Source organism: Nanorana parkeri, unplaced genomic scaffold, assembly GCF_000935625.1.
Source record: "Nanorana parkeri isolate BGI_ZX_2015 unplaced genomic scaffold, ASM93562v1 scaffold46, whole genome shotgun sequence".
In the NCBI taxonomy this organism is placed as follows: domain Eukaryota; kingdom Metazoa; phylum Chordata; class Amphibia; order Anura; family Dicroglossidae; genus Nanorana; species Nanorana parkeri.
In genome coordinates, this window is record NW_017306314.1 from 664,563 (window position 1) to 678,848 (window position 14,286).

At 37.2% G+C, this 14,286-nt stretch overlaps 1 protein-coding gene across 1 annotated transcript in view; it reads right to left on the reverse strand.

Moving 5' to 3' along the window:
* The window catches only part of PCNX2 (pecanex homolog 2 (Drosophila)), a 74,353-nt gene that overhangs the window by 19,997 nt on the left and 40,070 nt on the right, over positions 1–14,286 (reverse strand). Inside the window, exons 18-25 of the mRNA XM_018572922.1 lie at positions 12,397–12,505; positions 10,409–10,538; positions 8,448–8,506; positions 6,871–7,087; positions 6,528–6,780; positions 3,996–4,229; positions 3,023–3,126; positions 1,281–1,425 (exon numbers count right to left, since the gene is read on the reverse strand). Coding sequence (XP_018428424.1) covers positions 1,281–1,425; positions 3,023–3,126; positions 3,996–4,229; positions 6,528–6,780; positions 6,871–7,087; positions 8,448–8,506; positions 10,409–10,538; positions 12,397–12,505 — 1,251 coding nt within the window. The remainder of the gene's footprint in view (positions 1–1,280; positions 1,426–3,022; positions 3,127–3,995; positions 4,230–6,527; positions 6,781–6,870; positions 7,088–8,447; positions 8,507–10,408; positions 10,539–12,396; positions 12,506–14,286) is intronic.

A 14,286-nucleotide genomic window follows, 5' to 3' on the forward strand; every position in this document is an offset into this window, starting at 1 on the left:
AGTGGGGACACTCCTTCACGCCAAAGAGAACTTGTCTGCAGGTTTGACGGGATTTAGGGGACCAGGGTTTGTGGTGAGATTAATACAAAACACAAAAATTCCCCAGCCTCTAGTTTGTGGTGAGATTAGGCTTAGTTTTTGTCTTAGAAACTGAAGCCTTAGAGTAACAAAAGGAACTAAAAAGGAGTGATTTCAGCTTGAGGCCTAGACTTCTTTTGCTGGGGAAGATGAGTACTCTTATCTCCAGTAACATCCTTCATAAGGGTGTCCAAAGCAACTCTGAAGAGACGATAACCCTCAAAGGGCATGCAAAGCAAATTATTTTATATGCCTGCGCCACAGACCAACATTTCAACCAAAGAGCTCTTGGCATGTTTATGGAAAGGAGACTCATACAGGAAATAAGACAAGAGTCCGTCGACAGGAGTCCGTCTAAAGGGTAGTGCAGGACTGTTGGCATTACCTCTATACGTTCCACAAATAAAGGATTATAACACACTAACATCATGGCCGTGGCAGGTTGCAATTCAGGGCCTCTCAGTGAAAACAAGGTTTTGGAAGATGGCTTCAGCCATTTATGTATAGGAAAAAAAGACTAGTAAAACACTTAAACATTTCTTGGTAGAGAAAAGACATCTATCCTCCTAAGACACTAGCAAAAAAACTGAGGCATGCTGGGAGTAGGAGGAGGGTTACTCTAGGCTGGTCACTGTTTTTTGTTTGCCAGTGTCCAAATTCTCCTGTAGGTGGCAGTATAATCCAAATGTAACTGAATCCTGTGTCCCTCACTAAACAAATTGAAAAAGGATAAGTATATTCCTGTAAGCCACAACCATCTAATTCAAGTAAGGATGAATTTAAAGCAGGCTAACTGCACTTAATCTGAAAGTATATGTATCTTTTGAATCCACTGCGATTCAACGACAGTAAAAAGAAACTCACAAAGTGGAGCAAAGATTGACTTTTGTATGTTATGCTTGGAATAGTGTCATTAATTACTGCAAGGACCACCTGGCACACTCAGTAGGAGATCCAAAGGCATCCGCCATGGATGCCAGAGTCTAACAATCCTGCCATCTGGCTACAGTATTTAATAAGGTACTCACTAACATGCAAAGTAGAGCAGTCATCTTTTTTTTTGTTATCAGTGCTGGAAAAAGATGAAATGTGAAATCTGGTTGGTATGGAACACCGCATTTTGGAGATTATTACAGCTCCTTACATTGCCTCATTAAATATTCCTATGTATGTCCAAGCAAAATATGAGACTGGACACATACTTGGTGGAGCTTCAAAGACATTCGAATTGCTGGAGAAATGACAGTGTGGAACAAGTCCATATCCACAAACACCCATTCTTCTTCTTTAGATATTCGATAATGTCCTTTAAATAAGGTATGAAGGCCATGGAGAAATGAATCCAAGCTGAAAAATTAGTAGGCAAACATCTGTTAAAATAGGTTAGCTGAAATGCAAATATAGGTGAGCTGTAACCATAAAAAATGAGAGTAGTCACATTTATCAAGGCTTGGAGGCAGCAGAATACCTCTGTAATTAGCAATAAATAAATTATTTATTCATCACTTCATTTACCTTCTCTGACTAAACCAAATTCTCCTTCATTTGTGTCTCACACACACCCCTTCCAGACACTACAGCTCACAGTGGGAGAATTTTAGCAACAAAGGCAGAGCTGTCAATTCAGAAAGCAGTTTGCAAGACTGCATGGTGTGGCCATGTGATGGTTGAAAGCTACAAGTTTAAAGCCATGCCTCCTACAACATTTTGCATTTCACTGTAGTGCAAACAAACACAACCTACATAAGAGTGGCAACTCTGCTCAGAATTTAGGAGCAGTGAAGCATCGTTACTACACTATCACTGGAAGTCGCATGAGGGTGGACCTCACTAGTACACTAGCACACTATTAGTGCTCAACAGGTATTTGTTGGACTTTATAGAGGGACTAAGAGAAAACTGTAAGTACAGATGCCCTTATAATTAAGTGCTGCAGCATATACAGTATTTTTCAATGGGAATCCAGGGTGCTACTTTAATTATTATAATGCTTTTACATTGCATCGTCTAAATCTATGCATGCTGATTCGTCCATTCTATAGAGAATCATACAATACATGAAAATAACTGCACAATTCTCGGGATGGGACAGATCTGCACACAAATGTGTGAATTGTTGATTCTCCTAAATCAATCACTGCTGTTGATTACTAACTGCATTTAATCATATCACATACGATTACATGCGGTGTGCCAGTGTTCAAATGCAGCGGCTGACATGCGATCATTAACTTGAACGGATGACAGCTTCTATTTGTAAACAGCAGATTAGGGATTCCTGCTGCAGGAAAACGCAAGTTCCTGATGCAGGAATCCCTAATCACACCTAAAGATATAGGTGTGAATGGGGCCTATATCAGCTAGCACCTTTTTTTTCCCAGCAACGCTAATGGTAATTCTGGCATATTTTTAGCTGAACTTCAGGCAGATATTTAAAAAACTCCAGAGTATTCAGCTAAGTATTCATTAAAAAGCTATTAAATGTAATTTTAAATGCAACTGGTATGTTTAATATCAATTTCAATATCACTTTAATGTCAAATTCCCAGTATAGCACTGGGACCTATGCAGTCACTGAACAGAGAGCAGAGTGAGCAGGTTGATGACCTCATCACTGTCCGGCTGCTACACTGTCCAATAAGCAGACAGCTACAGTATAATAGTTAACATTTATGTATTCAAATAGTGTACTTAGCTGACTGCCTGGAATTCAGCTTTAATCTTCAGCAGTAGTAGAATCTTATACCATGATAGAAATCAATTAATGCAACACGTTTGGAGTTAAGTGGTACCATTTATTGTCTATCCTAAGTTACTAAACATGCAAGCTTGGAGGGCCCGAAGCAACCTAAGGGGTCATGAAAGCTTGCATCTTTAATGACTTACCCTTATCACTTAAACGTCAAGCCTTCTGCATTTTTATTTTACATAATGCAACAGCTACCTGAAAGACAAGTGATGTGTTGCCGTTGCCAGAAGCCTTCTGCCCAAAATGCACAATCCAAAGCAAATGGTTACCAGGAAAGAGTCTTCATCAAAGTCCACTTTCTAAAATAATTTGCAACCAATATTGCATTAAACACAGTGTTAGCAAATGAAGAACCTGCTAAAAAATGTGGGACAAAATTGAAATGGAGACTAAATTCTTTCGATTATGCGCATGAAAAGCAGATTTTTCTTTCATAACCAAAGTGCTTCCTTGACCTGTGGCTTGGAGCCATGGCCTAGATTACTTGAGCCTTCTACTGATTTTAAATAGTAAAGGGTGGATGCAGTGTCTCTAATGAAATCCTTCTATCGCCCATCCAGCCATACCTGGTCCGTTTGCTATAACTCTTACTATATCAGTTGTTGTGACCTTGTCCAATTTGTTATTTTTTCACTTTACTATGTATGCATCTTAAATGTTATTATGGATATGTATTTGCCTGTATACCACTATGATTTCAGGTATCACCTATGAAGCTGTTTTTGTCACATTCTAAAACAAAATGTGTTTAAAAGAAACTGCACTAGTAATGAGTACCAATTCCTCATAGGAATAAATGGGGACTGTTGCACAGATATGCTGCCTGATGTAGAGAATTCTGAGGCTGAAGTATTGAGGAGGCCACACAGCTAAGTTCATGGCAGATAGGGCCAGGTGACTATAAGACTGGAAGGGGGTACTAAAAGCAAGGAATTTGCCAAAATCAGTGTACAAACACTAAAATTGCATTTACAATTACAAAAAAAAAGAAAATTTGGAGTTGTATTTGCCCTTTACATTAGCTAGTTAGGAATACTTTTTGTGGATAAAATACAACCTTGGCATGTTAAGATGGCTAGCTGGAAAATGTCAGTTATTACAGAAAATATAGACATGCATATAAATAAGCAAGCACGTATACACAAAAACAATTATATATTTATCATACCTTTGGGTTTTGTTTAGCACAGTACTGAATCCAGTCCAGATAAACACTGCAGAAGCTGGCTCTTGTAATACCTTGAAGGCATGGAATGTAGTCTTCATCTATGTTAATATTGAACATTGTGTGGTCATTTTCTACATGATCCCACTTTGTGTACAATTGTAAAGCCTTCTGCATTGATTCATCATTTAGCCATTGAAGAAGCTTTGGTGAACGTGTTGTAAAGTATATTATGCTCTGTGGACAAACACATTTATATCAATACTGCATTACTTTAACCCCTTCGTGACGGGAGACGTACAGTGTACGTCCTGTCACTTTGTGCCTATATGACTGGCCACGTACACTGTACGTGACGAGTTATATCAGGCTTTGTAATGCCGGTATTTGCTGATTCTCAGCATTTAACAGTCATTCATTAATGTCTCAGTATTGAGGCATTAATTAATGAAATAATTAAGCTTTTTGTAAAAGCTTCTTCCTTTCATTAATGAAAGAATGAAGCCGTTACATGCAAATAGAGGACCGCAATTTGCGATCCCGTATTTGACAGCTCAAAATAGCAGAGAGGCAGCAGTGACTCACCTCACCTCTCTGCTATTTGTTTTGACAGCTCGAGAGCCCGATGTTTAGATACATTTCACTGAAAGGATACAATGTATATCTTTTGAGTGAAATGTATCATTTCTGATCGTCTAGGCACGATCAAAGAGCTTTTAGTGAGATCTGAATCTGACTAAAGTCAGGATCAGTCTCTAAGGTTATTATTAGCTGTTCCTAAGTTTGGATCAGCCTAATAGCCAAAAATAAAATAAAAAAGTTAATTTATCAAGCTGTCATAGTGATTGCTTGATATAAACTGACAAGAAAAAAAAAAGTTTTTTTATTTTATTTTTATTTTTTTTACAAAGTGTAAAAAAATTAAAATAAAGTGTAAAACAAAATTAGGAAAATATAAATTATATATAAATATATTTTTTATACTATAATTAATATAAAAAAATTCTAAAAAAAAATAATAATAATCAAAACTTGTGAAAAAAGTGTTTTCTTCTAGTTTTTTTCCTCATTTTTTTTATTTTATTCAAACTAAGTGAGGGGTTAGGTACACATATGTGATATAATTATATAGCCCTATCTGTCCTCTAAAAAACTATATATAATATGTGTGGGTACATTTAGTAAGAAAGTATATTACTGCTGTGGAAGAATCACACAGCAAAACTGTAAAAAATGTGTCAGTCATTTATGAACAGAACCTGAAAACTAGCTCAGTCATGAAGGGGTTAAAAGAGAACTGCAACCCAAACAAAACTTTAGCCCAGGTTTTTTTTAAGCAGTATCTCAAATTCTGTCTACCTTGTTACTTGATAAATAAAAAATATGAATGTTATTATGAAACACGTATGCATTGAAAGCATTTTACAACATTTTTTCACAAGTGCCTCAAACGTTTGCACAGTACTGCATATAGCCCACACACAACATTGGGTTTTGCATGTCTGCTTAGAAGGTTTTAATTGATTTTAACAAAGCATGTTGGATGGTTTGACATATCATAAGAGCTTCCTATATAAAACACCATTGAGTAAATATACTGTATCATAGGAGGCTTGAGCCACTGAAAAGAGTCTGAAAAGAGAAGCATTTGGTACTCTTAACATCATACAGGTATTATAACCAATCAATACATTGTAATACATTGTAACATAATACATGGGGCACACACTCACTAAGCAGGGATAGTGGATGCATTTTTGGATATTATAATTAATTGTGGAAAATTGTGGGTGTCAAATGGATTGCTGACGCATGGATTGCTGACGTGGGTGTCAAGTTTGTTAATGCCAGCATTGATCACACTTAGATTTACTCATTGGCATCATGAGTAAACTAATGTATTTATATGACATACATAAGTGAAAGAGGATTGGGATTCTTTGGACTGGTGTGTAAACACAACCATCTAGTTCTCTTAAAGGACTGGGTCTATTGTTATGTATTGTTTTGACATTGTCTGGTTTCTGCTTTTTATATGGCCCCCAATATTCAGTCATATGACATCTTAGAGCCACAAAGGAAGTTGGTGCTGAAAGACTTCCTATGTCAGATGCTGTGATTGCAGGTCTGAGCAAAGTAGCTATATAATCCAACATGTGTCAATGAATGTGGGTCTTTCTTTGATTGAGGTCTGACTAGTGAAGTATATTCGTTCAGGGCCACCAGCCTAGCATATTTTAAAAGCAATAGCCCTGGGGGCAAATGCCCCTGCACCTCCCAGCCCATTGCTTTCCTGTGCATAAAAGATAAGTATAGGAAGTTTTATACCTACTAACATAAAATGTATAAATGTTAATACAGACTTTAACTTCTGATGCATCTTTAAGCTCATAGAAGAAAATTACATACATATTGTTAAAACTTGGTAATGTAAATTCTGACTAAAGTTTTTAAATGATTACATAACTTAAAGGGCATTTAGCGCATTAACAAAATTTACCAAGAAAGTAATAAGAAATGAACAAGAGCCCATACCTTTACATAATATCTGATGAGAATTTTTCGAAGATCAAATACTTGAAACAGATTTGCTGCATTACTATAAATGACATTGTATCCTTCTAGTATGTATTGGCCCCTAATTACTTCCCATGTCAGCCATCTTAGGTTGAATGCTGAATTACATGAAAGCATATGAGGCAAATGACCGGGTTGAAAGCAGCAACATCCTTGATTGATGTCATAACCTTCAGTTATTGCTTCCACTTCACGTTGATGACAGTATAATATGATATGTATGATACCGTAATGACTGCTGATTACTGGAAGCACTGGGTCTAACTGTTATGTCTTGGGAATCCATACTCATATCTTCTTACCTTTAAACTCAAGGCCACGAAGCTGGAAAGAAATGAAACCATTTCCAATTTCAACCAAGTGTACCAGTGCATTTAGATAATCGGATGCTAAAATAAAGCAGTCACCAGCGGAATAATTCCCCCATCGCCCCAAGATCAAGTCTCCACACAAAGAACGTTGAAGGGATCTTGTAAGATGCTCATAAAAAATGGAATTTAAATTGTTGTCATCATTTCCTTAAATAAAGAAATAGTATAATGAAATCAAAAAAATAGTATAATTAAAAATAGGGAAATATATGCAGTTTTCCATGAATGGAAAAAACCATGTACACAGAAATACAATAATGCCATTATTTACAGCTAATATGCAGATTTAGATAACAAAAGTTGTATTTGAAAAATAGTTGGCTGCAGTAGGTAGCCAATATGTTCGTATATAATAACTATAAATGTGTACAATTACCCTCTTCCAATTGAGCTGCATGTATAGGACTGGCGCTTCGTATAACACAAATAGGTTGCCACTGCACTCAGAGAAAAAGTGCAATAAGGGGAGAGAGGGAAGGATATGTGATAGTTTGGCTTGCATAAAATATAGGCTAGCCTAACACAGACCCTGATCCTTGTCTTGAAGTATGTTTCTTCCTGTCCCTAGTGACTGCTTACATATCGACAGAGAATATTAACACTTTGCTGGTCCCGCACAGGCCATGCACTTGAAAAATTGAGTTTTCCACATACGAAATTCTAAAACTCAAAGCTTTCCTGAGATCCACATGAGTGCATCCATTTCCAAGTCCCTTCTACAGATGCTAGTTTTCTAGCTACCAGTAGAACCTGGTCAATTGGGTTCAGTAGGGTTTAAGTCACTAACCTGGAGCCAGGGGAGGACTTGAACCTTCTTCACCAGATTAAATACTTGTAGATGCAAAGGCTTATTTATTAGTCATATCTCCAGATATTCATTTTGGGTAATATCTCTGCTCTGGGTCACCATCTCAACATTGTTAGTACTGACCCAAGGGGAAAATTGCCTCCTGTCCCCAGCCCAGTACACCCCTGTGTGGAACAAGTATCCTTATCTGTAGTCAGAGTAAAGCCAGACATATTTATCCGCATGCTTGTTTGTTGTAAGAGACAAAAAATATGAAAGCTAGAAGAAGCCAGGAAACCAATAATTGCAGAATGGGTATAAATAAATGGCAGTCTGCATGCCTCTCACAGGAAGCCGTTCCTTTAACTTTGCCTACATACATTTATTATTAGGTGCCTGTAAAAGTTTAACTTACAGCCTTGTGCACCTATATGCTGAATATCTTAGTAAATCGCACTGTACAGCAGTGAGATACATTAAGCAATATTATTATAATGATTTATACAATATCAATCCCCCATGTTACCATATGGAGCATTACAAAGAAAGGTGAGTAATGCAAGTAAAACAAGTACATATAAACATTACATGACAAGTAAAAGCAACTGTACAGCAAAATATATACTGTACATAGAAGCAAAGATACAGAAACTAGAAACCAAAGCCCTGCTGTCATTTTACAAAATTATTTTTTTATATATTAATAATTTAGGCATTTACCTGGATCTTTTTCAATTTGCTGTTGTAATCTTGTATTCAAATTGTCAAGTCGCACAGTGCTAAGAACATAAAAGAGCAAAAGTGATAAACATTTAAAAAATTTTTATGTCTTTGTGCTTATTTATAAGCATAAAGCCATTTTTGCAATGCAGACATGTTCAAAACTCATAGGATTTATTTGTACTCGATATGTTGGGTGAGGGTCTGATCTGGATATGGTTCTGCAAGTAAATTCCTATAGTTTCAACACTTGCTGTTCTTGGAAGAAAATAGAAGACAAGGAATACAGAGAACCTGCATGTGACAAAGTGAAAGGAGCACGCCTTACTGTTTGGACACAGGTTTTTTTTGGACAAAGTACCATGATTTGACTACAGAGTAGATGTGCAGTTTTGCAGGCCCCCTTTCCAAGGCTTTTGGTTTAGAAGGAAACTATAGTAGTTTTTCTTACCATGAAACTATTTTCTTTAAAAATAATCATTTAGTTCACAGTGCAAGTGTGATGCTGCAGCAGAAACTGTTTCATTTCATACTTTTTCTAATTAAAACTTCAAATGAAGCCCTTTCTGTACAGTAGACTGGAGATGGGGGTTGGGGTAAGTTAGTGCTCTGAAATTGCAGCTTGAGCTACTGAGCTCTGTTAACAGATTTTTTTAAGCAAATCAGAAAAGAATAGCCTGTCAAAATTTGAAGAACCTAAAACTTTACCTGCTAGCCTGAGATGTAAATACAAAATATTGATATGAAAAAAAGTCATAATTAAGCCTAGATAGATAGAAGAACCCTCTGCACACCTCACAGCATTCCCGGCCCATGCAAAAATGGTGCTCGCAGTGATGACCACAGATGACGCCGTGTAGATACAGTGTAGAGACAAGGATCACCAGCACTCAGCAATATCTTTCAATATGTCCGTTTATTTGGACAAAGCGTCACAATAACAAATGCCAACGTTTCGGGGCCACACGGGGTCCCTTCCTCAGGGCGAAAAAAGATGTGATCGATGTAAGCCTGGCGCACTCCAACCCTTAGTTTTGAGGCGGTCAGGAATGGACTCCCTGGTATTATGATCAATTAAAAACTCACTGCAATTTTGACCGATACTCATAAGATGTTTATTGTTATCTGGTAACCATGAATCTCATATGCTCATCTTTCCAGGTTTGATCGCTTGTTGCTGGACGTTTAATCAGCTATGGTTTGACCCCCCAGGATTTTGTCTTTCTATTTTCCTCCTCTCTTCTGTGTGTGTCTCTCTCTCACCTTTTTTTCTTTCACTTTACTCCTTTTTCCTCTTTGGTTTGATCTCCTCCTCATCAATTTTTCTACAATGTTATAGCTTGTTGCTAATTTTTATTGTTACTGAATGGACATGGACACTGGACAATCCTTTTGATATCTGGAATTGGTATTGGTATTGGAATTAGTATTGGTGCTGTATCAGAATCTCTACAGGGAGTCGTGGTTTGCTGCTCGCAACCAAATTATATGTCTTCATATTGATGGCCTTATGCTTTCATTTGTAATGTTTCTCTTTATTTTGTACATTTGACATTATGCAACGATACTGCATTTTATGATGTGTCTTTTGCTTGATTTCAATAAGCTTTTGTGAAAGAAAAATTATATAATTTTATAAATCAGTGCGCATATACCAATACAACTCTACTACATAGCTTTACCCCTTAATATATATGTATTATTTAATATTTTAACATGCAGTAATTTAATATACTTTGGAGATGTGTGACTTACATACCAATCCATTATTGATAAAACTCAACGGACAATAATCATATGATTCTACTTATACTTCAGTATACTAACATTTCACTTCTATATTGCTGTAATCAGTTTGAGCTAGCAGCGAGAAATTTTAAAGATAAGAAATTGAGAATAGCTGTCCTCAACATCTCTTCATCTCAGATTGTTACTTTCCATACCTGTCATTAAACTTTTACCTGTTTTTTTTCTCCCAGAATTTGGTTGGTCTTGCATATGATGCTACAAAAATAACACTGCCAAGAAAAGGACTAAGTGGCATTGACAAGACTGAAGTAGCAGCTGTTTGAATGAAAAGCATAGCAGAATCTGAATCGGCATTGTGTTAAGGTATAATGAGAACATTTTATTCTTGTATATATACAGTATATATCATGTGAACATAATGTGATTAGCAATGTGCAAGTTTGAGAACTTTCATTTGATTCGGCAGATTACAGTTAAATCTGGAAGTATTCAAATGCATGCCTCCTCATTACCCTGGTCAATGCTCCCCCTGCCTTGGCACATACATTTTCTGCGATCATATAATGTCTGAAGGCAGCATTCCTATATTAAGAACTATCCACAATGTTCATATAAAGAATTACATTTTAACTGGATATTACTTTTCACACTTTCAGCACCAATAAAAAAAAGTTTTTATTAAAAAATTGTAAAAAGCAAACTGGGCATAATATCTGTTAGGCAATCTACATACGACTGGATGTGAATTAACAGTTTAATTATATTCTTCCTCCAATTTTTCTGTTATACTCTATGATTTGCATTGTGTCATATTCACAAATGTTCCTGGAAATGGACTTTAATGTATTTTAGCACTGTCTTTGGAGCTCCCATGTACATATTTGATCTTAATAAATGTGTAGAATGATGTCCACAATACCATATTATCTGGAGAAAATGTGTACTAGTCACTAGTTTACTACATTTGCCAATCACCCTAGGTGCAGTAGGGAGACTGTGTGCGTGCATGCAGGTGGCAATCATTAACCTCCCTGGCGGTATGATTATTCAGGATTTTAGGTACCAAAAGTGGTACATTGTTTTTCAAGCAAATATGTTGTTTTACATTGTAGGCCTGTAGTTCTTAGTAAATCCTAGGAATAACTCACCTAAATATGTCCAAACAAGAGTCCAGTAGACATCCCAGGTATGATAAAGTTTGAAACACGAAATTAAAAAATTATAATATAATAAATTATAAATAATTAAGTTAAAGGAGAACTATGGGGTCAGGGCTTTTCCCCATAGTTCTCCTAAGGGTAGCAGGAGGACACAAACTAGCATCCTCCCGTTACCCAAAGCTCAGTATACCGCAAGCTACAGCTCGCGGTATACTGAGGCGTCTCAGCCGGGACGGATCCCGACATTACTGTCCACCCAGCTGCGTGAGTGATAGCTGGCTCTGCCTATCTAGAGGCAGAGACAGCTGTACCCGCCCCCTCCCCGTCCGTTCCACCAGTCAGCGCTGGAGGATCGGACAGGGAAGGGGAGGGGGGAATCCCTGCAGGCTGACCTTCTCTCTTGTCTAAAACAAAGATTCTTTTCCTGGAGATGCACCTTAATAAAATGATAAAATGTTATTATTGTTATTATTATTGGAATAATGAGCACATTGGCAAAAAAGTATACAAAAATATTGGTAAGCTATCTACAGTATTAAATTAAAGAACTCTGGGCATAACTAGCCTTAACCCTGCAGTGGGGCTACCCCGCATTGCAAGGGTTAAGTGCTCTAGGGATGAAAATAACAAAGTTATACTCACCTGAATCCCGCAGCCGACCGGCTTCTAGACTGGTCCCTTCAGCCTGTCTCCTCCTCTGCTCCAGTGATGGAATGTCCCCCGCCATCCTCACATTCAATACAGTGTATTGAGCATGATGACTCACTGGAATGCCAGAGTATAACTTAGACAAAAACCTAAACAAAAATGAACACTTAACCCTTGTAGTGCATGGGTAACCCCACTGCAAGGGTAAAGAAGAGTTATGCCTGCAGTTCCTATTTAACAATCCTTAGTTAATGAATACATACTTTGACTGCATATTACTAGATCCTTCTGTTTCGCCACAGCAATTTCTTTGTTTAATATTAGTATTTATGTGTAAGTATGTAGTGATCAATATTAAATAAATGAATATATTTAGTAAAAGAAAAGGATACGGGGTATGGCAAAAAGTTGAGCAAATACATGAAATGAAGATCCCCAAGCTATTTGCCACGGTGCTATATACGCTAACACATAATTCATCTTATTTAGTAGTTCAAGAAACTAGGAAAGAAAATAATGTAATAATTATTGTTACAAAACACATCAATATAAAAAACAAAACACAAAATAAAAACAGCAAGTTGTAAAAAATGAATCTCCTTATATTTACTAATGTGTAAAAATAAAAATTAAAACAAAGCCTGCTCCAATTGTAAAATGATATACAGTATGTGAAACAAAATATATAAATCGCTACTTATTTTTCAGTTGTGTAAACAAATAGAAAATAAAAAGAAACTACTAAAAGAACTTTTAGGGCCCATTTACTCCACATCCAGATCATCTCCAGACCAGACCAGATTGTTTCCAGACACAAAATTCCTACGATGTTTCTGGCCTCTGTTCACACCAGCGGAGTCCGTTCCAGGCCAGACCAGAAAAATACTGCTTGTCTTATTTTGTCTGGTCTGGAATGCACTGGAACGCATAGAAACGCATCAAAGAGGCATAAATGCACTGGACTGCACCAGTAAGAACATTTTAAGCTAAAAAAAACAAACTCCTGAACACAGCAAAATCGCGGTAAAAACTCAGCAAAATGCAATGCACTGCGTTCCAGATCTGGTCCAGAAAATGGTGTGAACCTGCCCTTAAACCTATTTCCATCCAGGCTCAGGATGCTATGCAGTATAAAGGTACCGTAGTTCATCAGCACATGCACCACTGATCACTGCCACTATTATCTATGGAAGCTCCTCATTCTGGGTCCACTGCATGTCCTCCTGGAATTATGGATGAATAAACAATAGAATAACCCTTTCATAAGACCAACAATTTTTCCTGCATTATATTTCTAATTCTTACATTCCTTTATATTCACTAATGAAAACTCTGACATTTCCCTGGCTATTTCAGCTTGCTCTACATATATTTTTAATTAAAATTAGCCAAAGATTGTTAGCTTCTCTACCAAACAAGATACTGATTTAAACAGAGCTTATAACAGTTTTTAAACACAGCAGTGAAGTATTGTTATTAGCTTCAAAATGGTAATAGTCATTAGCTTCTATGCCAAGTAAAAAGAACACCATATCGTTCCAAACTGCCTACCTAACAAGACACACTAGCTAGCAAGAGCAACAATACCCTCTTCCACTTTCCTCCCTCTTCATATAACACATGAATTGGCATTCTTTGCCTGTGTGCTGGGTCCTTACATGAGGGAAGTGCCCATGTTTTCCATCCCTGCTAACTAATTGTTTTATTACACGTAAAGCGTACCCCTGAAATGGGGAAAAAGCATATATAAGATGCAAACACAAGCTTTGCTTCTCTTTTTCTATCATTCAACAGTCTGTCGAACTTCTGGTAATAAAAAAGATATGTTATACAGGAGATCGCAGATTGATTCACAAGCTCCCACCCCCTGTCCACAAAAATGTTTTTGCAGCTCTTCCTACACTCTCTGCAGCAACTTACCTTGCACAGCTGCCTCTATTGTCTAAAATACAGCCTGATCATGTGTGCCCGTTAGCAGCCACCACCCTAAATATATTCTGCAATACTGCCTGGAGCCCTATGTCTACTTCTATGTTGCTCTCCATTTTCCACATTGCAATCCTTTTAGTGAATGCTGTACCCTCTTTCCGCTGGCTGCCGTAGTGGAGAGAAGATCACAAGCACATATGACATTTGATAAATATGCATGAGGCCCACAATACTAAGCTCCATTTCTTCCCAATAAGCTATATCCCTCCACTTTGATGATGACCAGCACCTGCTCATCTGAACATTATCTGCTGTGGCTTCTGTTCCCCACTCACCCCCCCCCCCCCCCCCCC